Below are 27055 nucleotides of genomic sequence, written 5' to 3'. Positions count from 1 at the left end.
CAACAGTGTTGGTACTTTCGACCTTAGTGAGATCCTAGCCATGGGTAATCGAAAGAAACCGAAAAGGGAATTTACCCCTATTGGAATTAGCTACGATGATGCTTTCGATCGACTCCATGCGAAGGGAATCATTACTCCCATTGGACCTATTCAAGATCCCCCCACTTAAGAAAAGATTGCCTAGTTGGAATCCAAACGAACACTGCAAATACCACCAAGGTAGGGGTCATGCTACTGAGAGCTGTTGGAAGCTAAAGGAGGCTATCCAACATTTGATTGATAATAACAAGATTCCCATGCCTCCAGTTAACAAGAAGAGCGAGTGATGATAAAGAAAACAACACAAGACAAGAGGCGAGCTTCAACGACAAGATTTCGTGACCTCTTTTTTCTATTTCTTTTTCATTTTTCCCTTTCCCCAATAAGTCTAGCATAGGCACCTTTTTATTCTCCTTAGATTTATTTTGTAGGATCATTATATATTTTCACTTAATAAAAATGAGCATTCATTTCCTTATATATGATCATTTCATTACATTGCATTAAAAAAAATACATGTTGAACTAAGCGCAAGGTATACCAATGATTTGAGGCACCCCTTGTAGCCACATTATATTACCTTTCACCCTTCAATTTACAATCCTTTTTTCATAAACCACTTTGAGCCTCGTCTAACGATAGACCCTTCTTCTTTCAACCTACATCTACCTAACCTTGGGATGGGATGGTGTGCAACTTATGCAATTCTAAAAAAAAAAAGGCTTGAGTGATTCAAAAAATTAAAATAGCAAAAATAAGCAAAAAAATAAATAAAAGTGTACAAAAGGGCAAGTGTTCCAATATCTTCGATAAGAACACGTCTCAGATTGCGTCTCTTATCGAGTGCTCGGTACCGTGCCTGAGAAACATGAATGCCAAGTGAGTGATAGACCGCATGATCGGGATTGCCCACACTTATAAAAATGAAATAGATGCTAAAAAAAAGAGCTAAAAAAGAGTAGAAACTCAAGCATAAAAATATAAAGATTCAAAAGCGAGGTTGCACACCTTGGGGGCTTATCTAGGGTCTTGAGCCTTTATCCCCTTCTTCTTTAAACCTTTAGCCTAACAACGCTACAACCCTTAAAAAGACCTTTTTGAGGTATACACACTTGTGCGAGGTTCGGCTAGAGCTACGTTCGGCCTGATTCCTAACGGATACTTAGGCAACCTCACATCGAGGTGCGGCCGTAATAAACATGAATTCATATTCAAATTCACACACTTGCACCATGATCATATCAAGGGATATCCTATGCTCATCCCTTTTCACTTAGAGCTAGACTTGGGGGCTTGATCCTTACATCATTAGCTTACCTAACCTAAGAGGCACCACCATTTAACTCTTTTCAATATATTTTTCCACACATTTAGCTCTTGCGGCCTAACTTTAGTGTCATTATCACACACATCACGGATACATGACCAAATATATTTCCCTTAGGAACCCTTTGTCATGGAATCTTAACACAACGTTGAAGCATGCCTTGTCATATCAACATCACTCATCAATCATAATTGTCATTGCATCACGAAGTATGAAGTACTTAGCCTCCGTGCCTAAGTTACCCAAATGCTTTTATCATTGAGTCAACAGTTGAGATAGCCTAGGATGGATTAATCCTTGCACCTTGAGAGATAGTATCAAACAACATTTGACTAAGCTCATTCAACATGCATCTTCAAACTTCGATTCTTTTTTTCGCGTCTTTCTTTTTCGGGAGAAAGTCGGTACCCTCCGCAAAAATGAAGGAAAATTTTTGCTTTTTTGCATTTTCGAGTCGCACGATCACATTACAATGCACACACGAGTCATGTTCACATTGAGTCATGTTGTGTTATCACATTGAGTCAACACTATGCACACATGTGTCATTTCACTTCGAGTCGAGTCAACCTCGAGTCAGTCGATCACAGCGAGTCAAGTTTATGCCTTGAGTCATGTCAAGTCGATGAGTCAAGCAACATTAAACCTTAGGTCAACCCTAAGATAATTAAAGAGATTGGCAAAGTTCTATAGTCAAAAATAAATACAGGTGCAACAGAATAGGGAAGACCCTATCACAACGCTCGGCGACAGGGTTAATTCTTGGCGCCAGAGATATTTCAGCAGCGGTAGAGCTCGAAGCCTTTCAGAAAGGTGATTTCGACCTCATACAGCAATTTCGGGTTCCTTGGTACGCCAGTTAGCCCCTATAGGCAATTTGACATGATTAAGTAGTCAGTTTGATTACAATCACAATAAGTGGTCGACCTGATGAAAGATCGTCTCACTTAGCTTAAAGCGCCTAAGAATTGGCTCATCACGGAAACACCGACATACTGGTTTTAGCGGAAGCAAAGTTCAGGCGAGCTTTAGAGATCGACAAACGTTGGTCTTCGGAAATTTTTCTTCAAAATATCATCGCAACAAACGTTCAAGTATCGAAGCTCTATTGTTCAGAGACGCATGGACATTTCATTCAAGCTCTATTGTCCAGAGACGTGTGGGCATATCAATCAAAGCTCTTTTGTTCAGAGACGCGTGGACAATCCTTTTTAAGCTCTTTTGTTCAGAGACGCGTGAACATTTCCATCAAGCTCTTTTGCTCCGGAGACGCGTGGGCATATCATTCAAAAGCTATTTCGTTCAGAGACGCGTGGACATATCATCAAAGATCTCCTATTTTCAAGCTCTTTCGCTCAAGAGACGCGTGGGCATCCTATTATCAAGCTCTTTGTTCAGAGACGCGTGAACACATCATTTAGAAGTTCATATTAAAAAAGAATATAATAAAGAAGCTCTATTGTTCAGAGACGCGTGAATATATCAAAAAGAAGCTCTTTGTTCAGAGACGGGTGAACATCGAAACAGCAAGGTGGCGTTCCCTAGATTGTGGAGAGTTGTCACAAACGACTGAGGATTGTTTCAAGAGAAGCAATCTTCGATAGTATTCCCTTGGACATGGAATATTATCATAGCAGAGGAGGATCGTTTCAGGCGAAGCAATCTTCTAATTAGGAAGCAGTTACGGGCGTAGCGGTTTTCAAGCGGGATGACATTCTCTAGCTTGCAGGACGTCATCAAAACAATCGGTTACTTTCAGAGACGTGTGCTCGACAGTGCAAGATACGCGTTTCTTAACTCTTTTATCTGTTTAACTAACGCTAGTTTGCAGGTATCGGCGTTACAAGAGTGATTTAGGATCGCAGAACGTTCTGAATCATTCTCCGTCCCTATCTCTACTTTCTCCAAACTCAGTCAAAGTGGGGGCTTCTGTAGACACCCATTTGTGTCTCCCCAAAACCAAACCCGGTGATGAGTGCCTTTCACGTCAAATCATAATCGAATGAAGCAAAAGTGTGGAAAGTTTAGTGTTGCGGATAGTTTTAATTTCTTTTCTCTTCTCTCTGTTTTTGAAAACTTATTTTAAGAAAACAGCCAATCCAGTTTGGTTGGTCCATGGTATGGGTCCAATAGTAGTGTAGTTGGATGGGGCTTGAAAAGAGCTTTCCAACGATATATTATAAGCCCAATTCCGATGAATATTGAGGAAGTTATGGCCAAATTACCAAACTGGGCCCGGTTTAAGCCTTATGTACGACCCAATGATCTAGAGGAGGGCCTAATATGATTTATCATTTCTAATACAATTAGGAATGATTTTAGTCTTCTAGATTCTTCTAGAAGGTTCTTTTCATTCCTAATTCAATTAGCATTGATAAATTGACTTTTGTTGACTTTTCAGAGTTTTAATTAAAATCAAAAAAGCATTTTCGAGGAAGAGATACAATTTTATCCTCCAGTAAGGCAAACTTATCTGATTTTCGAAAACGCGTCAAAAACAGGACTAGCGCCTGGCGCCAGTGTTGGCGCCAAGCGTCAATCAGCTAGCGTTAGCGCCAGCTCTGTTTCATGTGCGTCAATGCTCTGTTTTAATAATTTTATCTTTTTGGCTGATTTTCTCTATAAATAATGTCGTAAAAACTCCGTTTTCATTCACCAATTCTCATCAACATTCATCTACATTCATCAACAACCAGCTTTTCAATTAGATTCACCTACAACCAGTTTTCATTCGCAATCATTAATTCTCTCATTCTCTTTAATCATCTCCTCTTACTCTCTCTCTCTCTTTTTTTCTAAACTTGCTTTTTACATACAAAATTCCGCATTCACAAGATCTATAAACACCTAGCCATATTCGAAGTTGCCTTCGCCCTAGACGTGAAAGGTTTAATTTCTGAGGGTTTGGTCCCAAATCTCTCTTTCAATTATTTAATTTAATTGTTTGTTTATTATTTTCCTTGAAGTTACTAACGTGTGTATTTTGTTATTAGAAAGAGGTATGAGGCATCAAAGTAAGTACTTTTATGGTTTTAATTGATGTTATGATGTAGAAATCATGTTTATATTGTTATTATGATATTCCTAGTATCATGTCTTGGGTAATTATAATTTTAAATATGATTGTTACGATGCCTTTTATTTTCTTCCTAATATCTATGATTGTTAGTATCATGTTAGGGTTAAAGATTTGATTTTCATTGCTTAGTGACATGCTAGGGTTTGTTATTAATCTTGTTAGTATCATGCCTAGGATCTTGCTATTATTATGCTTTAATATTAACATGAACATGATTATGATTATAATGATTATAATTTATAATGATTATGAATATTATTATTATTATTATTATTATTATTATTATTATTATTATTATTATTATTATTATTATTATTATTATTATTATTATTATTATTATCTCAAAAACAAAATCATACAACCTACAATAAATTAGTGGGAAGCCGAGATACAATCTGGGCCCCCACTCCTCTAGCTATAGCAAATCCTACCCTAGTGAAGATATTATTATTATTATTATTATTATTATTATTATTATTATTTTGATGATTATTATTTTAATATGACGATTATTATTATGATTATTATTTTTATGATTATTATTATCTTGATGATATTATAATTTTGTTGTCATGATATTTATTATTATTATGTTGCTTGATGCTTATTTATTGTTATTGCTTGATCACGCCTTTATTGCATGTTTAAGGGAATTTGTACTTGTAATCACGCTTAATAAGATAATTAATAACCTTGTTTAGGGTTAATGTGATTATAATTTCAAGTGATCGTCAATAATAGATTTGTTTGTGCATTAAATTCAACCAACATAGATACACAGGTTTAGGTTTAATCCTATTGATTGCATGTTAATTAAAAAGCGCACATGAATACGATCAGAATAAAGTAGAGGCCTATTATTAGGGCAGGTTCAATCTCTTTTAGGTTGGATTTGTACCTTCATCCCCGAACCCTACACATGGTTCCAGACCTATTGGAGTTAACGATCTCCTCGATCGTTAAGGGATGTAACCTTCACCTCGTGAACGGTTTACAAGTTCCTAAAACTTGTTGGCGACTCTTTTGCTCTATCTTCTTTCCCTTTGGACGCCACCGTACTTTAGTGTATGATCACAATGGGGTTCAAGATAGGGATAACGCTTGAAATATTCCCTACAAGGTGCAATGGATTACAGGCATCCCAAACGGCCTTTAAGCTGTCTAGGGTCCATTAGACTAGCAGACAATATGTTCCTTGTTCCATTAACTGCCAAGCGGCAAGTTCCCGTCTGGCTCACAAAGAAGTTACATGTGAATACCCGGTTGGATAAAACGGCTGATGTGGATGGTTGTGTACTTGGTTTGGAGCAATCACTACTGTGATTGATTGACTTAGGATCATTCCATACTCTTTAAAGTATCAAACATTCCAAAGTCAATCAATCAAAGAAGTACTGAAACCAACCACACAGCCGCCAAGGGCAAAAGTAGCCCGTATACTATCTGACTTGCCGCATGCTTTAAAAAGTTAGGCAAAAAATTCAAAAATATAAATTGCGGAAGTTAAATACAAAAATTGAAACAAAATAGCAAATTCATCAAGCCGACTCAGTCAGCAAATTCCATTCAAAATCGATTAGAACAGGATAATATTGTTGGCCACATAAACATCCGAGATAAGAGAAAGTATAATTTTTACCCGACTCCTTAGTCGGTAAAACACAAAAAAATACTCAGCACAGATGCCGGAAAAAGCTAAAGATCAGCATACTACCGCTGAAAGAAAAAGGGAGGAAGCTAAATCAAGGTTGCTTGTTTTAGTTTGAGCATCCAGGACTTGACCATCCTGGACTTGATCAGCTTGAGCTTCATTAGCCTGGATCTGATCATCTGGGTCGACAGTCGGCTCCTCCTCGCCATCAGAAACCTCGTAGCCTTGTTCAAGGGCCCATTCCTTGAAGGGAGGTGGGGCCTGCTCGTTGAGCTGTTGTGCATCATACACCTCTGTGGCGTAATCGTATCGAAGCCTAAGCACATCAAACTCAACCTTAGGATGGATCAAACTCAGCTCCATGTAATGCGTAGCCGGGCCTCAGTGTCCCTTTTGTTCTCAGCAACCAGCCGTTTCTGCTCTTGAGCAATCTCATCCTTGTGTTTGTTCCTTAATTGGATGAGGTCGACCCCAAGGCGGCTGATGTCTGCTCTCAGCTTGACATTCTCCGTGACAGCTCCCTCCAAGGCCTTGAGATTCGAGTGGGCAGTCTTCAGCTCCTCCTCAAGCTTGGCCACTCGCTCGTTAGCGGCGTCATTAGCAGCCGTCAAGTTCTTTATCGGCTCTTCATGTTTCAACTCTACTGCTTTAATTTCAACATCACATTGTATTTTACTGTATTCAGCAGAGTTGAGAGCTTGAACGACCCTCTGTTTAGCGTCATTTACCTCTTCTCCCTTCCGTCTTAAAGGGACCCTAAGCTCGTCTACCCTCAACACCACCTGAAAAGTTAGGGTCAGACGGTTAACAAGGAGAGTTAAAAGCTTAAAAAGATGAGGTTCTAAATAAAAATTACCTCAGCCAGCAAACCCTGGATTCGGTTAAAGTCCACAACCTGCACATCCGGTACAGAGTGTTTCTCTGTCCGGGTGAGTGTTCGCACCATCCTCTTAGCATACGCCTGCAAGTCAGGCGGAGATGAAGGAGTATCCGCACCAAAAGAAGTACTTGGTCAGAAAGCAGCATAGGCGGCACCTGACTCATGCCGGATGCTCATCGAACCTTCAGGCGAATTGACCCGAGTCTTGACTCGCATATAGTCAATCGGCCAGGGGAGGTCGACTCGTGTCTTACCTTGGACGCGTGGCTGAGGATATTCCTCTTCAGTCGTTGCAGCGCCGACTACAGCAGTGAGTGGCTCGCCACTCTTTGATGCCTTAGAGACATCCGGCTGTTTCCCAGCAGATCGCCCTGAGATTTCGCTCAGAGCTTTCATCACAGCCGGGCCTTTGCCCTCGGTTGTAGGTCCATCTGGGTTGGCTGAGGAGGAGGTAGAAGGATTTTTTTCTCCCCATCTTAGACGGAGTTTTGGCCAACTCATCCCCTAGCTGCTTGAATAGCTTGGTGATGGAGCGGGGGATTGACTTGCTTCCGCCTAGAAAATAACAAAATGGGGAATTACAAACGGAAATTTATAAGTTGAATGAAAGGGGTGCAACCGAAAAGTTTGAGTCTAGCAGGCGGCTCACCCCTCCCTTTTTGGCTTCCAAGGCTGCTTTCTTCTCCAGAAGCTGCTCCTTTCTCAGTAGAGTAGCCGACTTAGCAGGCATCATTTCTGGAGGAACCATATTTTTCCCTTTTTCTGCAAAAAAACAAAGAAACAGTTGATCAAAAGATTAACAAAAACAGGTAAAGCATCAATACAGACGGCAAATTGCCGGGTGTGTTATAAGTCTACCCTGCGTGAACATGGTGTTAAGCCCACAGGCGGAGAGGAAGGCCTCGTTCTTAAAGACGTTTGGATGGGGTATCTAGTTCTTAGGAACGATTATTTAAGTCCCATCCTCTAAGGGCTCAGTTGTTGTCTTAAAAAATCCCAGCTCCATAATATGCTCGTAAGCCCTAGAAGACATCCGGGGCATGGCACACTTTTTCCCGAGCAGCGCCGGATCTTGATTGTACCGGCGAAGGAACCGTTTATGCCCCAGAGTTGGAGAGCATATCAAATAAAACCTATCCTTCCAGCCGGAGCATTTGGACAGCTTGTCCAAGGTCATCAAGTATTGCGGGTGTGTGGTTAGAGTGTACCACGCACCATACCCGCTTGGGGCCCGGCTCATATAATGCATATGAACAAACGCAGTAAAGCTAGGCTCTATGTCCTAAAACTCGCCGGTGGCGATATAGCCCAGAATGTTTATCCATGAGTTTGGGGTAAGCTTCCATACGCCCAAGTCATACCCCTTCAAAATCCTTTTAATCCCTTTGTGAAGGGGAAAGCGGAGGCTGGCTTTAATCACGGCTTCATAACAGCCGAAATAGTTGTTGGCGTTCTCAATATCATCCTCCCAGGAAATTGTTGACTCAGGCGGAGGAACCTCTATTATCCATCCATCTCCTACAGGATGCGTTTCAGCAAAGGCTCTAAAGCTGCTTTGCATAACAGTTAAGTCCCTAAGAAGCATTTTAGTTGTTAAGGGATTGGGCGGATTCGGTCCTTTAGCCGGCTGCTGATAGTCAACCGCTATATCTTCTTGGTAAGAGCCCAACGCCTCTGAGCCTGATCTCTCGGCGGCTTCCTCGCCGCCTGACCACTCTTCACTAGACCCTAAGGAAGAGGCATCATCCTCGCCGTCTGCCCCTTCCAAAATTGTGTCGTTGGGGGTTGAAAGGGTGCCATTCGGAGAAGAACCCACATGCTCTTCCTCCGAACCCTCATATTCCTCATCAAGAATAACTTCATTTGCGGGCACTCTTTTAGCGTGCCGCCTTCTAGCCATTTGCTTAACCCTTGGCATTATGTCCTGCATAGACACAAAGACGGAGGTGTTCGGGGATGAGCAAAGCAGGTTCGAATGTCCAGAAAAGGCACCCCCAACTCTAGATTCAGCCGTACCAGGAGATGGGCTGAATGACCTAGGCGGTGTCGTATGGGTCGATGGAGAGTCCATTTTGTTTTTGAAGCCTATCTACACAAGCGGAAAAGTTTAAAAATCTTGAAAGGAGTATAGACGGTTACCTTTAAACTTAGCTCTGAATATCTGAAAACTGCTACACGCGATGACCGGATGTGCTCCTCGAAACGCAGTCGAGAAAACGCAAAATCACAGCAGACTGATGTATAGTTTCTCTCTCTAAAAAACTCTCCTTTTCTCTCTCTAAGAAGTCAAATGCTCTAGTGTGAAATGAGGAGAGAGATAGAGAGAGAGGGTAAAACCTTCTATTTATAGAAGGGTAAAAGCAGGGGCATCCCCGTCAAACCCTAGAAGGTGAATAGTTTAACTATTCACTGTTTACTGAATGCCGCGTGTCACCGGCGCCACGTGGCCAACCACGTGCCACCTGTGAGGGGCAAATGTTTTGAGTAAAATTACCTTGTCCACGTGGACCAATCAGAGAGGGTCACGTGTCAAGCGTAGACAGGTCCATTTGGGCCAATTGCCAGCTGACACGTGTCAGCCTCATATGCTTTCCAGAATTACGGCCTTCAAGGCCCAATTCCCAAGAACGCCGTAAAACGGCGCAACCCACCAAGTCTAGGTCAAGTGACCTAGAAAGAGCACATTCTCTAATGACCCTATAAATAGGGAGATATTCCCCAATTTTAGGACACATTCAATCATTTATTACACCTACCCTACATTCTCTCACATTAGAGAACACCTGATCTCAGAATCCGAGAAGATCTCACTTTATTTTCCGCACCTTCTCCTACTCACATTCAAGTACTAACTAGATCGTCGGAGGCAGAGCTCCAAACACCCAGAGTCTCCGTTGCATTTGTTTTGCAGGTACAAAAGTTCTCGAGCTGTAACTCTTCCGAGGGACAAAAACACCCAAATAGAAGAGAATAGAATATTGTTGATGATTGTGAACGAATAAAATTGGGGAAATACAACCCTATTTATAGGAAAATAGCCCAAAAACGATTAGAAAAAGAACTGAATCCCAATAGGAGTAAAACTGCCTTTGTCGTAGAACAATAGAGTCTAGCGCGATGCGACACGCTTGTCGTTCAGCGCCAGCTTTATCATTCCGCGCTTTCTTAAAACTTGTACGGAATCCTGAATCTAATTAAATTTGATCAACAACGTCCGTACTTATGTTTGAAAATTAGATTTTAATCTCTTTGAAACACTTGTTTTATTCAAAATAAAATTCTTTATTTTCATAAAAGATATAATTATTATTCTTAATCTCATTAGAACCCAAAACAACCTTCTAGACTGTTCAAGATGATTAAAATCAATCCTAATAACTTTAGCAATATTAATTAATGGACTCTTCACTAGATCATTGGGCCATAAAAACATTTCAGGCCCAATTTAGTATTTTAGCCATAATTTCTTCATTATTCATCAGAATTGGGCGTATAATATATCGTTGGAAAGCTCTTTTCGAGCTCAATCCTACTACACTATTATTGGACCCTTATTATGAACCAAACTAAATTGGACCGGACATTTTCATAAATAGAGTTCATTTTGAAAACAGAAAGAAGAGTTATTTTTATTAAAACAACCGCATCACAAGAATTTTCACACTTTCACTTTGTTCGATAATCAAATGATGTGAAAGATACTCATCACTGGGTTTGGTTTTTGGGGAGACAAAATTAGGTGTCTATAGATTATATCTTAATCCTAGTTTTATTTGGAGTTGGATTTGATTAAGTACCCTTATTTCATAGATCTTGGTGATTTTTGAGAAAGTTCATTTTGTTTTGTTGGTAAATTTTTGTTAGTTGATTTTAACCCTCTTATCTTGATTTTGATGTTAATTTCACCCTATATTTAAAACTTTAGGGCCTGTTCTCATTGACTGAACTCAGCTGAGCTGAGCTGAACTGAACTGAAATGAATATTTTATAAGAGAAGGAAATTAGGAGCTGAACTGAACTGAACTGAACTGAATTTCAACGGAAGAGAACAGTTCAGCTCAATTCAGTTCAGTTCAGCTCTTAATTTACGTCTAATGATATTGCTAATGATACAAAGCCAAATTTCATTCTTTTAAGCTCTTATTACAACGACGACGACAACAACAACAACAACAACAACAACAACAACAACAACAACAACAACAACAACAATAATAATAATAATAATCAATAAGTAATAAATAATAATAATAATAATCATCAATAAATAATAATAATAATAATAACAAGAATAATTGAAATAATAATACTAATAATAATAATAATCATCAATAAATAATAATAATAATAGTAATAATAATAATAATAATAATAATAATAATAATAATAATAATAATCAATAAATAATAATAATAATAATCATCAATAATTAATAATAATAATAATAATACTAATAATAATAATCAATAAATAATAATATAATAATTTTCAATAATTAATAATAATAATAATAATAATAATAATAATAATAATAATAATAATAATAATAATAATAATAATAATATGTACATTTGTATATACACATATGTATAATAATAAATAATCAAAGATCACTAATCCGTAGTTAAAAATCACTAATTAATAAGCTCAGTTCAGTTCAGCTCAATTCAGTTCAATTTAGTTCATTTCAGCTGAGTTCAGTCAATCGGAACAAGCCCTTAGTCCATTAGATAGGGGGAATAATAAAAGCAAGTTGAAATTAGCAATAGTATGATTATCATCTCTTAAAAACTGTGGTGAAGAAATTTCTAGAACTCCATCTAACTGCCACCCATTTCCTTGTTTACCTCCTCTTAAAACCCTCCCTTTTCTTATCCTGTCCTTTCACTTCTCTACTCACTTCCCTCCTCTCTCTCTCTCTCCCTTACCTTCCCGCAAACCCTAATTCTCTCTCCCAAATCTCCATTTTCAGACCTGATTACACCTTCTCAATCAAAAATGGCGTCTTCAGCAGCTCATATTCATGTTCTTGGCCCCACCCCCTTTACACCCTCATCTTCCAAATTCTCTTCTTCAAGGCCAAATTCATTCTTCTTCGGCCAGAAGATGAGCCCTAGCACAGCCTCTTTTGGCACCCCTAAATCGGCGTTTTTGAGGCTAAGGAAGAGCTCCGGAGGTCGTCGTCGCAGCGCCGGCGTTGGTCCGGTCAGGGTTGTTGCAGAGAAGGTTGTAGGAATTGACCTTGGTACAACGAATTCCGCTGTTGCTGCTATGGAAGGTGGGAAACCGACAATTGTGACTAACGCCGAGGGTCAGCGCACGACGCCGTCGGTGGTGGCGTATACGAAGAATGGAGAGAGATTGGTGGGGCAGATTGCGAAGCGGCAGGCGGTCGTTAATCCCGAGAATACGTTCTTTTCGGTGAAGAGGTTTATTGGGAGGAAGATGTCGGAGGTTGATGAGGAGTCGAAGCAGGTGAGCTATAGGGTTGTTAGGGATGACAATGGTAATGTCAAACTTGAATGCCCTGCTATTGGTAAGCAGTTTGCTGCTGAAGAGATCTCTGCTCAGGTAAATATTGTTCTTCATACCGTTTTAATGGTGTGTGGTTTTTTTTTTTTTTTTTTTTTTTTTTTTTTTTTTTTTTTTTTTTTTTTTTTAAAAAAAAAACATAATTGGAGGTTTTTAATGTGAGTAATTAGTTTCTATTTTGAGTAATTTAGTTGTTGATTTAATTTATATTTAGCTAGAAATGATTCTTAATTGTGCCAATCTTAGCTTTTGAATGTTTCAATATGTTTAAAGTAGACTAATTTTAGGCAAACGGGTTTGTTGTTATTGGCTTATTACTTAGTAATTGTATTGATATTTTGTCTTATAATTATTGGTATTGAAAATTTAGAAGGGGTTTGGTTCTTGGTGGTTGAAGTTGTTGCACATTTTAATTAGTTTAATCAGCCTTTGTAATAGTTGTGTGCCTTTTCCCATTGCTTTTCAAGATGGAGGAGAGGCGATGACGGTTGAGTTGTGGTGTTGGGTCCTTAGTGGTAGGTGAAAGTTATTTTAAATCTCAATATTGGAAGTGAGCTGTCTTTTCATGGTGTAGGTGTTGAGAAAGCTTGTGGATGATGCTTCAAAATTTTTGAATGACCAAGTAACCAAGGCTGTTGTCACTGTGCCTGCTTACTTCAATGATTCACAAAGGACCGCAACAAAGGATGCCGGGCGCATTGCCGGATTAGAAGTTCTTAGAATTATTAATGAGCCTACTGCTGCCTCTTTGGCTTATGGTTTTGAGAAGAAGAACAATGAGACCATTTTGGTTTTTGACCTTGGAGGTGGTACATTTGATGTTTCAGGTACTTCCTTCCCCTTTTTCTGTAGCTGTTCTTAAAACTAAACATCCATTAGATTTTTCACTTTTGTATTTATATGTTCTTTTGCATTGTGCGGACATCGTCTTCATATATTTGGTCATAATTTTGTGTAGTAGTGTTGTTGGCTAATAAAATAATGTTGTTTATTCGTGTTCCAGTCCTTGAGGTTGGTGATGGAGTGTTTGAAGTACTATCAACCTCTGGAGATACACATTTGGGTGGTGATGATTTTGACAAGGTAAAGTGGAAGATCTATTGCTTTTCTTGCAGTATTGATTTCCTGAATTTGTGTCCTATTCATCTTTAATTGAAGTATGAATGCTGGAATATTTACTGTCATAATGATTGAGTTTTGGGTTTAAACAGAGAATTGTTGATTGGCTAGCTGGAAACTTTAAAAGAGATGAAGGTATTGACCTTTTAAAGGACAAGCAAGCTCTACAGCGTCTAACTGAGACAGCAGAGAAAGCCAAGATGGAATTATCATCTTTAACTCAGGCAAACATTAGGTATTATCAACTTTCATGACTATATTTTGCCTTTTAAGGTTTCCCCAAATCTTCAAACTGTTGTACACGTGGTACTTACAGCTTTGACTGTTTATGCTCTTCTCAGCTTGCCGTTTATCACTGCCACTGCTGATGGACCTAAGCACATTGAGACCACTTTGACGAGGGCCAAGTTTGAGGAGCTGTGTTCAGATCTTCTAGACAGGTGCTGCATTTTTCTTTGCTCTGTGCTTTGGTTATTTGCTACATTATGAATGCTGCTGATTTAGTTATTAGACTAAATCAGTGTGGCATGATTTAGTTCCTATGTTTATGATATCGTAGATTCTTAGATATTAGACTGCTGGACTCTGGTGCCTCTAGTCATGCATAGAGAAATTTTGTATTTATTTATAGGTATTATATTTCCTTTTTTTTGGGTAAATAATACGAGTACTTCATATTTTGTATTATTATTAGAATATTAGAACAAAACAGTGTAAGAAGTATTAAATAGATGTATTTGTTTTATAAGTTGTAAAATAATCTCCTTAAAAGATTTAGTTGAAAAATAACATTATGGAAAAAATTATGTACTGTAATATTTGTAGTCTCAAATAGTTTCCATATTGTGGTAAGATTCCTTTCCAATTATATGGTATGACTTATTCAGCTCCATGTATATATTTGTATGTAATAAGTTATAATTATATATGAACACCACTTCTGTTTCTATCGTATTCAGATTGAGAACACCAGTAGAGAATTCACTGAGAGATGCAAAACTCTCCTTCAGTGATTTAGATGAAGTGATCTTAGTGGGTGGATCAACACGTATCCCAGCTGTTATAGAGTTGGTAAAGAAGATGACTGGAAAGGACCCCAATGTGACAGTTAACCCTGATGAAGTTGTTGCTCTTGGAGCTGCAGTGCAGGTTTTACTCCAGATAATCTCTCTGACTAATAATCTATTTTTGGTTAATGTCAACCTATATAACAAAAAGTTAGCTACAGAAAAGTTATGTGATCAATAATATTGTTTGTGCTGTCGTGGATGGGGGGTTAATTTTTGGGAAGACATTTGCTATCATCATTGCCTGTTTATTATTTTGTTATTTTGTGATTTAATGTTCTCTCATATTGTAGGCTGGTGTCCTTGCTGGAGATGTAAGCGACATTGTACTTTTGGATGTTACACCACTATCTATTGGTCTTGAAACCCTTGGTGGAGTAATGACCAAGATTATCCCCCGAAACACAACCCTGCCCACATCTAAGTCAGAAGTCTTCTCAACAGCTGCTGATGGACAGACAAGTGTTGAGATTAATGTCCTTCAGGGAGAACGTGAGTTTGTAAGAGATAACAAATCTCTTGGTAGCTTCCGTCTAGATGGTATTCCACCAGCTCCTCGAGGTGTTCCTCAGATTGAAGTCAAATTTGACATTGATGCCAATGGAATTCTCTCTGTTACTGCCATTGACAAGGGAACAGGAAAGAAGCAAGACATAACAATTACCGGAGCGAGTACGCTGCCCAGTGATGAGGTTTGTTCAAGAGATACATATAAGCTTCTGTCTAAACTAATAATATTATTCTTTCTGCTTTGAAGCATACTGGTAACTTGCTAAGCAATGACACTAACGTCAGGTATTAATGTTTCTAGGTAGAGAGAATGGTTAGTGAGGCTGAGAAATTTTCCAAGGAAGACAAAGAAAAGAGAGATGCCATTGACACAAAGAACCAGGCTGATTCTGTTGTCTACCAGACAGAGAAGCAGTTGAAGGAACTTGGCGAAAAGGTTCCTGCCCCTGTTAAAGAAAAGGTAGAAGCTAAACTGGGAGAGCTAAAGGATGCTATCTCTGGGGGTGAAACTCAAGCAATTAAGGATGCAATGGCTGCTCTTAACCAGGAAGTAATGCAACTTGGCCAGTCCCTTTACAACCAGCCTGGTGCAGGAGGAGCACCAGGTACAGACCCAACTCCTGAAGCTGAGTCCGGCCCCTCAGATTCAACTGGCAAGGGACCTGAAGGAGATGTCATTGATGCTGACTTCACAGACAGCAAGTAAGCTTGTGAAATTTGTCATACGGGTTAAACCTTTTTCAATGGCTGTGTATAAGGTTTTTTTAGGCAGCAGAAGCCTGTGTTTGGTTCCTGGTTACATTATTAGTTCTGAGGAGAGAAGTTGGTAGGCGAAGATAGTTGTCAAGGCTCCTTTACGAATTTTGTCATGATCTTGTTGCATATTTTGAAGCTTATAGAACCTGGGTGATTCATGTAATCAGAATATGAGATCAATAATAGGCCTAGTAGAAGTTGATTGATGATTCTTTTGCTGATTGTTAGTTCTCGGATACTAAAATGACACGTCTTCTCATTGGCACTCTTAAGCTTAATCCTCAAATAACTCGAATTAATGTATCAATGGTACGTGGGTTATGTGAGTATTTCACATGGGTTTTGTGTGCGACTCATTACAGGTTTTGTGTGGGACTCATTAGTCACATCTTTTATCTACCTTTTATGTTGCAATTTGAACTTGAGTTTTTATATTATATTCCACATTGGGATCTATTCAAAGTGATTGTGTATGTGGACTAAGAACTTGGAAGGTTATCTAAGATGAGCTCGCACCGCTTTCTCTACTCCCTCTCCTCTGGTACAACGCCTTAATTTTTGGCCTCTTGCTCACCGGCGATGGGTTGTTCAACTCTTTTTGGATGCTCTTGCAGGTGAGCCATGTATATTTGTAGGTTATTTTTTTGGTTCTGTTTTGTGTTAGGGTTGGAGTGGTTTGTGCTAGTTATTTGTACGGATTTTTTCCATCCGAGGATCAATTGCCTACCGACCCATGAAGCTTTCTTAATGTGTCTTTAGAATCTTGAATTGCCAACATTCTTGAATCTAGTAACAGCCACGACAGACCACCAGTGGCATATAACCACAAACTGTAACATGAACCTCCACATTAAGGGGGCGTTTGGTTAGAAAAATGAAAACGAAGTGGAACTCCAATTCTTATTTTATAACTCATGGTCAAGGATCCCAAGATGTTTGTTTTAGATTACTCATGGTCAAGGATCCCAAAATGTTTGTCAATTGTTTGGGCCTTGGGATGACCTTATTGGCAAAAGTAGGTTCTTGCCTTTTGTGACATGGCAATCAAGTTTAAAGATGTTTTCGGCCCACATTGTCTTTTATCGACATGGTTTACTAGCCTCCTCTACTACTTCCGATTTCAGTTTTCTCCAATTCGCTCTGTCTTGGCTTTTGTATGCTTGCAATAAGTTCATAATTTACTGGTAAGTCCTATTGGGATTTGTTTTGCAGAGTTCCAATCAAATGGTCGTGGTATAAATGCTATCCTTCAAATTTGGTGTTTAGCCAAAGCATGTAACAAGGTTCTAGTGTGTGTCTTGTATTTTAGTTTCTTTCTTTCGGTCTAGGTTTAATGGATTTGTTAAGAGTCAGGTTTGTTTGGTATAGAGTTTCAGGTTTAAATGTTTTTTTTATACCCAATCAAGTGTTATCACTCTCTCACCTATACTTCAACGGAGGTCGTCAGAAAAGATGCAAAGACACCTAAGTTTAACCAAGAGCGGTGCAGAAGCGATGCCATTAGATTAGAGGTGTTTTTATACTTATATTGAGTATTTCTTGGACTTGGTAAGGGATGATAGTTAGTTTTGTATCTCTATTATGATTGTAAAAAAAAAAAAAAAAAAAAAAAAAAAAAAAAGTGACTGAATAATTATTGTGACCGTAAAATAAAAATTACGATTTTTTCACCACATACCCCTGAGTTTTTTTTTATTCACCATATACCCATGAAAATTTTCAAATTCACCCTATACCTAATAAGATTAAGATGAGTGGAATTTGATTAATTATACCTCAAAACTACCTTAGATCTTTCCCCCTCATCACAAAACCACTTATCTCCTTTTTCCAGCCCTCGAAACCACTCCAAATCTCTATAGCCATATCCGTATGATTGATTTTGAGGATGAGAAAAGGAAATTTAGGGTGGTTTTAGGGGTGGGAAATGGAATGTAGATAGTTTTGGGGGTTGGGTAATGTATTTAGAGTGGTTTCGATTCATAATTAACTCTAATGATTCACAAAATCAACAATCATTAGTTTTCTAGGGTATATGATGTATTTTTGTGAAAACTCGGGAATATATGATGAATTTTAAAAAGTTCAGGGGTATATAGTGAATAAACAAAAAATTTAGGGCCATATGGTGAAAAACCCGCAAAAACTATCTTCAGACATATTCAAATGCATGAGCATGAGCTATTATTTATATTTAATATTATCTTTGTTACGCATATGTTCAAACTTTCACCCCGTGAATGGACTTCTAGGAGAAATTTCATAATGGTTGATTAAGGAGATGATAGGGTACACTCAGTACACAAAGAATCTTGTACACCACTCTTCCTATTAGTTGAAATGACATCTTTTTTTTTTTGGGTAGGACATCCTACTATTCATTTAAATTTCAAACTTCATTTCTCAAAATTTTATGTTTGAATTTAAATTTAACCTTAACCCTTCAACTGCCTAATTTAATGAGTAATAATACCCAATAAATTGTTTATTTTTTCCCCTCATTTTTTTTGAATCTCCATCGGCCAGTGGCAGATCTAAAATTCCAGAGTAGTGTAGCACTAAACACTATAACAAAAAAAAACCTCAATATACACCTACTAACTTGAAACTCAAACTAAATTTAAACTAGTAGCAACACATCAAGTTTAAATTTTGCATAATGTATTGTGATTTTGTATAAAAAAATTTTCATCAAATTTTAAACATCTATAGATTTTGCAATGAGTCATTATCACGGATAAAATTATGTACATCATAATCCCTCCGTCCCTTATTCTTATTTTATTATTTTTTTTTTATTTTTTTTTTATTTTTTTTTGCCATTTGCATATTTTTATGTCAAACTTTAAAAACTTTGACCCTTAATTCTCGTTAATATATAAGTGATAATATATTCATGTGGGATCTTGTTGGAATTGTCTCATTGTACTACCTCCGCTTCATATTACTCGCAACAACTTCCTCTTTTTGCCGCTTCACGTTACTCGCAACACTTACTTTCTTTCCTTTTTAGTAACTTTTTTCCTACAAAATGACACTTTTACCCTTACTTTTTTTTATAACATCCTAATTAAATTATAAATATGTTCTTATTACATTAATCCCTAAGGCTAATTAATTTAATCTTACCACAAAATTCATTCCCTTCCTCCATCTACATTCAACATTTCAATATCTTCCTTCATAAGCTTTCTCTCTCTTCAATGGCAACCACCACCTTCAATGGCATCCACCACCACCACCATCTTCAATGGAAACCACCACCTTCATCGCCGCCTTGGTTTTCTCTCTCTTCCTTTGTTTTTTGTTTCCTCATTGCTGATGAAACCCAAATTCGATGGTTTTATAGTCAAATTTAACAGTTTTGAAGAGTTTTGATGGTTAAACTGTTAAATTTAACCCAATTAAAGGTTTAATTGATGATAGAGAAGGGTTTGTGGGTTCATGGTTGATTTGTTCATGGTTTCCAGGTTCGTGGGTCGGTGGGTTCAAGGGTGAGTTGTGGTGGGATAGTGGGTTCAAGGGTGAGTGGTTTTGTGGGTTGGTTGGTTCACGTGGTTTCGCTGGGTTGTTGTTGTTGTTGTTGTTGGTGGTGGTGGTAGTGGATTAAAGGGTTTTCGTGGTTTTGTGTTTTTTTTTCTAGATATGTGGTTTTTCAACGGTGCGTCGTTATTGATGTTGATGCTGGGTGCGACGGTGGTGATGGCGCTTCGTGTGACGATGGTGATGGTTGGGTTCAAGGTTGCGTCGGTGGTGATGTTGGTGCTGGGTATGACGGTGGTGATGGATGGATTCAAGGTTACGTCGGTGCTGATGTTGGTGGTGGGTGCGACGGTGGTGATGGGTGCTGCTGGGTGCATCGGTGGTGATGTTGGTGTTGGGTGCGACGGTGGTGATGGGTGCTGCTGGGTGTGTCGGTGGTGATGTTGGTGTTGGGTGCGTCGGTGGTGATGGTGGTGATGGGTTTGTGGGGTTCGATGATGGGTTATTTAATTTATTTGTTTGATTAATAGTTAAGCATACACCCCTATCTTTCTTGTTCTTTTTCTTATTCTTGTTTGTTTTTCTAGAAGTCTGTTCCAGCTCATCAGCCTCAACATGAGATCAGAAATTTGAAGCAAGTGTTCAAGAACCAGAAGTATTATTTATGTGGTAGCTTTTGACTCATGTTAGGGAGTTGTTTGTAAAGTCAATTTGGACATTTGTAAAAGTTATATCTTTGATTTTATAATTAATTAAATTTTACATTTATTATTATTGAATTTTGATGATAATGATTAAAATTTAGCATCATATATAGCAGATTGTCAAGTTAGCATGCATACTAGCAGGTATCACCTGCTGCATTTTTTTTTTTTTTTAAAATTTGGCTTCAATTGTATTCGTAACGGGCAAACCAAAAGCCTATTACAAATAACCTTTTATTTGTAACGGGCGGTTTAAATGTCCGTTACAAATAACCCCGTTATTTGTAACGGGAAGTCACACTGTCCGTTACAAATAACCCGTTATTTGTAACGGGCAACGCTCGTTACGAATAACATAGCCTATCCGTAACGGCAACATACGTAATGCCCGTTGCCCGTTACGGATAGCTATTTTTCCACTAATGATGAATCATGCTTTTAATCTTTTGCCTAGGAGTCCGCAAACATGTACTTTGTTGCGAGTAATCCAAAGCGGAGGTAGTATATTTTATAAATATCAAGTTTTTATATATTTGCGTGTATTAAAGTGGAGATATATGCATTTGAAGTTGCGTTGGGGAGAACGTGAAAAGTCAAATAGGGATAAAAATAAGGGATAGAGGGAGTACTAGTTATCGAAATACTTTGTATATTACAATCAAATAAATTAGTTAAATTAATAAGATATTGCTAATTTTCATCATATTATTATTGTTGTTGACATAGGGAAAACTAGGTCGTTGACTAATCATCCCTAGTGCCAAACAAAATTTATAATCACTTAATAACCCAAAATACAAGTATAGAGGTAAGTGAAGGGTCGAACCACTAGGAACGGTTATATTCAAATGCTTTCAATCAGTGCCTAAGCTAGATCGAAGTCAAAGGTGAAGGATAGAGTAACCAATACTAACCAACTACCAAAACAAGAGACAAACAAATGAAACACTAGGGAAAGTGGATCAACCTGCATTCATGATAATCAAGCTAATTAGGGAATCAAGTAATGCAAGCAATGTAAAGACAAATAGTATGAGCAATTAGGAGTATTCAATTAATCATCCTCATAATCAAAATCTCAACCAATTATGACCAAACTAATATCAAGTGGTCATGTCAATCAATTCAATCATTCAATCAAGTTTAGCATCATGGTTAGCTACTCCAATCAAATTAAACAACATGCAAAGCTTTAACAATCAAGAATTACTCAAGTTCCCAAATCTAGATCTGTGGGTTTTCAAGGGTGCGTCGCTGGTTTATTTTCTTACTCTATCTCATTTTATTGTTTGGTTTAATTTCATGTTTGTTTGGTTTGATTTTGATGATTGATTCTTGATTAGTGTAATGATGATGATTCTAGAGTATTTGTTTGGATAGGAATTGGGTGAAACTTGTATAATAGATTGACTGTGCTTAATTTGGGGATTATGTTGATTAATTGTTGAGATTAAAGTGATTAATCGAAATGGTGCATGTGTATAATTTGATTAGGCCTTGAGAATTATGCTAGATTACAATGTGAGTCTACATTGATACGGACCATTGATTTGTAGCTTGCAATTGTCGATTGAGCTTGGTTTGTGACGTTCCTAGTTAGAGTCTCTTCTAGTTGGCGCTAGCTAGACCTCTAGGAGATAGCTTGTTGAGCTCTTTTGATTGCTCTTACCATTAGTCTTCGCAACCATTGATTTGCATGTTGTTCCCGAGTGGTTACAATTGTCATGATTACTTGTTGATACCTATTCCCTAGTGATTTATTTGTTAGGTTTCTTTGTTTGTTAGTTGTTAGTGTTCTCTCTTTATCTTTGTCTTCGACCTAGCTTAGGCGCCTAAATTGAAAGCATTTGAACATTACCGTTCCTTTGGGTTCGACCCTTGACTTGCCTCTATACTTGTATTTAGGTTTGTTAAGTGTTTATAAATTTAGTTTGACCGAGGGAGGATTAGTCAACGACCTAGTTTCACCCCTCGTCAAAATGGCGCCGTTGCCGGGGAACAGTGTCTATGTTTGAGTGTTTTTGATTGCTTGAGTCTAGGTCTTTGTATATAATTTTCTTTTATTTGATTTTTGTTTGTTTTGTGAAAAAAAAATAGTATGTTTCTCTTTTCCTCAATATGACGATGAGCCTTTTTGTGAATATTTCAATAGACTCGAGGGATTTTTAAACTACAATTGTTGTAATATTTGGGAAGCTTTTGAGATTTGTTATTTTGTTTTGAATGAACAAACTAGGAATGAAGTTGAATGCATGCATAATGGTGAATTTAGAGCATTGTCAATTGATGATGCTTGGGATTTTTATGTTTGGTTTGCTTAGGATGTTTATAATAGGGGTAATCATGGTTCTAATGTTGATGTGCAATGTCTTGATTCTTCTAATATTAGCATTAATTCCCATGGTTTGTCACATGATCCCATATATTAGTGAACCTAGAACAAATGCTTTCAATTATATTTCCCCTTTAGTTCATGATAATGAGGTGCATGCTCAAGTTGATGCTAATGGTGTATTTCAATTTTCTTTATTATTCACCATGCCCTCTTGTGATGTGCTTCGTTCCCTCAATGATAAATCTCATATGCTTGATTGTGCACCCTATTTAATAAAAATGCTCATGATTTTAATGTGCATGGTCCTACCCTTGGTTGTGACTCTTCTTTTACTATTGATCAACCCTCTTTGCCTTTTCATTCTCCAAGCTCTTGTGATGAGTCTCTAGTCCCCTATAGCCAAATTGATGAATCTTTGAGGGAGTTATAGATGAATCCTAGTCTTAGGCCCTTAGAGAGACAAATGATGGAAACTTTGAGGAGCCAATTGGAAATGATTAGAGAGCGTGAGGGTATTTTTAATGAAGAATTGAAAAGAAAGGAAGAGTTGAAAAGTCAATTGTCATCCTTGATGTTTGTTTGTGAAAAGTCCCTATCCATTGTGTGTGTTGAGGATGAGGATGATGATGATTTTGAGCAACCAAGAGAGGGTGAGGATCCCTTTGGTGAGCATTTGAGTGATGGTGAAGGAGTTGAGGATGAAGAGAGTGTTAATTTCAAAAACTCCAACCCTCCTTCCCATTTTGATGAGTCTCTTATGCATGATTGTGATTCTTCTATCCATGAGTACTTGGACTCGTTTGAGGTTATGTCCCATAAGTTCTTTGAGAGTCAAAAGAAAACCCATAGCCTTTTGAATGAGTTCAATGAGTATGCTTTATGGGAGAGAGATGAGTTGTTAAGGGAGTTGTTGTTCATAGTTGTGATGAAGGGGATTATGTAGTTCCTCTTGAAAGTCGGATGTTCGAGGGAGATGGATCATGAGTGTTTTTCTTTTGAGGACTCTATGATTGATTTCCATGCTCTTATTTGTAATTTAAGGCATGGTGGTGAGAAAGAGTTCATTTGTGAGACCCTAGCCCCTATTTTTTCTTCTCATGTCCCTTTTTCAAGGAGATTCAACCATATCCCATACATTCCTATTTCCCTTCCTTCTTGAGTCAATAAGCCTATTGGGGACCCCCTTGTCTATGATGATTTATATGTGCCTCATTTGTCTCCTATTGAGGAAAAGGGTGATGTTGTCACCCAAAAATATTGTGAGGAGAGTTTGCCTTCTTCTTCTTCTTCTTCTTCTTCTTCTTCTTCTTCTTAATTTTCTTTTGATTCTTCTTCTTTCTCTTGGAATCTCTTCCCTCATAGTTGTGCACTAAGCTCATTGCATGCCTTCTTTTTGTCATCTGCACACTTACATTCTTATGAAATGTATAATAGTGCATTTGACAAGCTCTTGCGTGCGTTGAATTATTATTTTCTAGAGCGATCAAGCTTGGACCTTAAGCAAGCCTTTCTTGGAAAGTAACCCATGCTTTATTGCTTTATTTTTTTTTTCTTTTTAGAATAGATTTTCTCTCATGGAAATGTTTGTGTGCCTTTTTCTAGGTACATGACTTGATATACTTTGGTGCATTGGTTTGGATCGAGATTCAAGGAATTTTTGAACCACAATTGCTAGCATATGGAAAGCAAGATTCAATGATAGAAGAACTTGGCTTTGAAAGGTTGAATTGGGACATTTGCGGGTATATACACCCACCTAAATCCGGTAATATCTTTCCTTTCTCTTTCTCTAATGGTTGATGATTTGTTGGATATGTGATGAGTGGCATTTATGCCACTCTTTTATCCTTTTTCTCTAAGGATTCTCCCCTCGTTTGCACTTGTTTGGCCCTCTTTCTAAGCATTTTTACTTAGCTTTGCTTTCTCTTTTCTTTCTCCTTTATCCTCCCTTTTCTTAGTCTTCCCGCTTTGTTCTTATTGTGCTTTTCATGCTTATGCTTTGTAGGAACCATCGAGATTTTCAAGAGGAGGAAGCTAAGCTCAAAGGAAGCTAGAGGAAGCATGATTCAGAAGAGGTTCGGCCGAACCTCCTGATGGTGTGGCCGAACCAAGGTGTGGCCGAACCTGCTCAGTGGTTCGGCCGAACTTCGAGGCAGGGGCAAGATGAAAATTGGCAGTTTTGCAGGAGTGGCCGAACCACAGGAGTTCGACCAGACCAGGATCAGGGAGGTTCGACCGAACCTACCCATGGTTCGGCCGAACCTACCCTGTAGTCCGGCCGAACCTTCCCATTTGTTCGGTCGGACCTCTCCTTTTCTCAGCTGACTCTGTACGGACTATATAAGTCCCTTTTTTTAGAACGTTTTGGGGGATTAACTTAGTTTTAATTTTTCTACATTTTTAGCTTAATCTAGAGAGCGAAACTTCATTAGTAGAGAGAGAAAGTGTGGATTTCTATTGATGAACTTGGATATTGAAGAAGGAGCTTGATTGAATCTTTGTAAATCTTCATCTTCAATGAATGAGCAATCTTTTACTCTCTTTCTTTACTTTTGTATCTAGTTTTGTTTGCTTATTTTGATTTTCCTTCTTTGCTTATTGATCATGTTGATGCTTACTGATTTGATGATTGATATTGTCTTCAATATGATTTGTGAGTAGTCACCTAGCCAAGGGTGTGGGGATGGTGTAGTTGTTAATTGATTCATGCTTATGATGTTGGGGTTTATGTTAATGGTGATTAAAGTCTTTGAATGCTTGATATTCTTTGGTCTTTCTTGCAAGTGCACATTGTTAGTTGATCAAACATGAGTCTTTACTAACAAGTAACGGAAGTTGACTTAGTTGAGATTCATTACTATCGATAATTCTTTGTTTGCACCTTCTAATATATGGTTCTAATGTGGAAACATAGAGGCTATGTTAGGAGAAATCGATTAACCCCGGAAGGCGGTTAGATCGAGCTTTATTTCGATATTCTTGCATGCTTAGTTTGCCATTGCTTTGCTTCTGTGTTATTGCATGATCAAGTGACATCTACATCTACCCACTTCCCTTGGTGTTTAGTTATATTGATCTTTAATCATTCTTAATCCTTAGTTTAATCTCTTAGTTATTCATACTTCTTGTCCCGAGATAGCTTAAAGTCTTAAGTAGTGAATGCGGTGTTTATGCATGTCTCCCTGTGGTTCGACCCCTCTATTTACCCTATACACGTATTAGGTTGGTAGAGCGTTATAAATTAATTTGACTTAGGTGTAGTCGCTCAACGACACGATTATTCCCTTGTCAAATTGGCGCCGTTGCCGGGGAGACGGTTTCCATTGCTATTTCATTGCTTGTTTAAGACTATCTCACCTTTATTTGTTAGTGTTTGCTACTTTTGTTACTTGTCAGTGCTTACGTTCTTCTTAGCTTTGTTGTATGAACAGAGGACGAACCCGCTCAAGATCTTTAATTCCCATCGATCCAGAGCTAGAGAGGTCTTTGTCCCTACTTCGAAGAGAAGCAAGAGCAAGGAGTAGAAATTCCCGCACTCCAACGAGAGGAGTAAGAGAATTAGAAGATACTCCACCCTCTTCACCCTCAAGTGAAGAATTAGATAGCCCTAAATCATCTTCGAATTCAGAAATCAACCCTTTCTCAACCTATAAGTTTGAAAGTAAAGAAGGTTCTAAAATGGGAGAGAATACGCCTTTGGATCGTCTTGGGGCCCCCGAAGCTTTTAGAGCGCAAAGTGGGATCCTAACTCCTACTACTCAAGCCAACAATTTCGAGATCAAGCCTAATTTGATTGCCTTGATTGAGAGGAAACAATTCTCGGGTGGAAAGTTTGAGAGTCCTCATGAGCACCTAAAAGAGTTTGAGAAATATTGTGACACAATAAAGGCCAACGGAGTGACTCAAGAATATATTCGCCTCAAAATGTTTCCGTTTTCGCTAATTGGGAGAGGTCTAGAATGGCTAGAGAAGGAGGTGCCTCCTAATTCTCTCACGACATGGGACCAAGTGACTACGGCTTTCTTGAGGAGGTTTTATAACCATAGGAAGACCGCCGAGGCTCGGTCTTTGATTCAAGGTTTTCGCCAAAAGAGTTGTGAGTCTCTAAGTGCGGCATGGGAACGATACAAAGAGCTTCAACGTCAATGCCCACACCATGGGATACCCAAGTATCAACTCATTCACACTTTCTATGGAGGTCTCACACCTCAAGGAAGAACAAGCCTAGACGCCGCGGCCGGTGGTCCAATTATGAACAAAGGAGAGCATGAAGTGGAGTGTATTATAGAGGAAGCCGCAAAGTACTATGATGATTGGTACGAAGGAGAAAGGGATGCTACTTCTAGCAAGGGCGTTTATGCATTGGAGCAAGCCAACGCAATCAACAACCTTTCTACCCAAATCTCCAAAATGACCAAGCAAATGGATGAATTGATGAAAGAAAGGTCCAACCCTCATGGTAATATCTCCCCTTCGACCAAGGGAGGCAATGGTATGGATACTTCCTCCCCCTCTTCTTACAATACAATGCCCCAAGGATGCATGTTTTGTTCTAATTGTGAAACCTATGATC

General features: G+C 38.3%; 1 protein-coding gene and 1 non-coding gene across 2 annotated transcripts; one reads left to right on the top strand and one right to left on the bottom strand.

The window, feature by feature from the left end:
• The first annotated feature begins 11816 nt into the window (after positions 1–11816).
• Positions 11817–16166, top strand: LOC145555717 (stromal 70 kDa heat shock-related protein, chloroplastic-like). Its single transcript, XM_081617445.1, has 8 exons — positions 11817–12547; positions 13083–13335; positions 13512–13591; positions 13720–13862; positions 13969–14067; positions 14587–14776; positions 14988–15386; positions 15506–16166. The coding sequence occupies exons 1-8, from the start codon at positions 11975–11977 to the stop codon at positions 15908–15910; spliced, it is 2142 nt and encodes a 713-aa protein (XP_081473571.1). The 5' UTR covers positions 11817–11974; the 3' UTR covers positions 15911–16166.
• Positions 16167–26539: 10373 nt separating this feature from the next.
• Positions 26540–26645, bottom strand: LOC145566390 (small nucleolar RNA R71). The gene has a single exon (XR_014095411.1). It is a non-coding gene; the product is annotated as a small nucleolar RNA R71 (small nucleolar RNA).
• Between the last annotated feature and the right edge of the window lie 410 nt (positions 26646–27055).

The sequence above is a fragment of the Chenopodium album genome, chromosome 1 (genome assembly GCF_948465745.1).
Source record: "Chenopodium album chromosome 1, dcCheAlbu1.1, whole genome shotgun sequence".
NCBI lineage: Eukaryota > Viridiplantae > Streptophyta > Magnoliopsida > Caryophyllales > Amaranthaceae > Chenopodium > Chenopodium album.
The sequence above is the reverse complement of the archived record's forward strand: the minus strand, read 5'-3'. Positions and strand labels throughout refer to the sequence as shown.

Coding starts and splice junctions, on each gene's coding strand:
- LOC145555717 (XM_081617445.1), top strand. CDS start 11,975: ATGGCGTCTTCAGCAGCTCATATTCATGTTCTTGGCCCCACCCCCTTT. Junction 14,068..14,586: donor TGTTCAGATCTTCTAGACAG/GTGCTGCATTTT, acceptor TATCGTATTCAG/ATTGAGAACACCAGTAGAGA. Junction 15,387..15,505: donor GTACGCTGCCCAGTGATGAG/GTTTGTTCAAGA, acceptor TAATGTTTCTAG/GTAGAGAGAATGGTTAGTGA.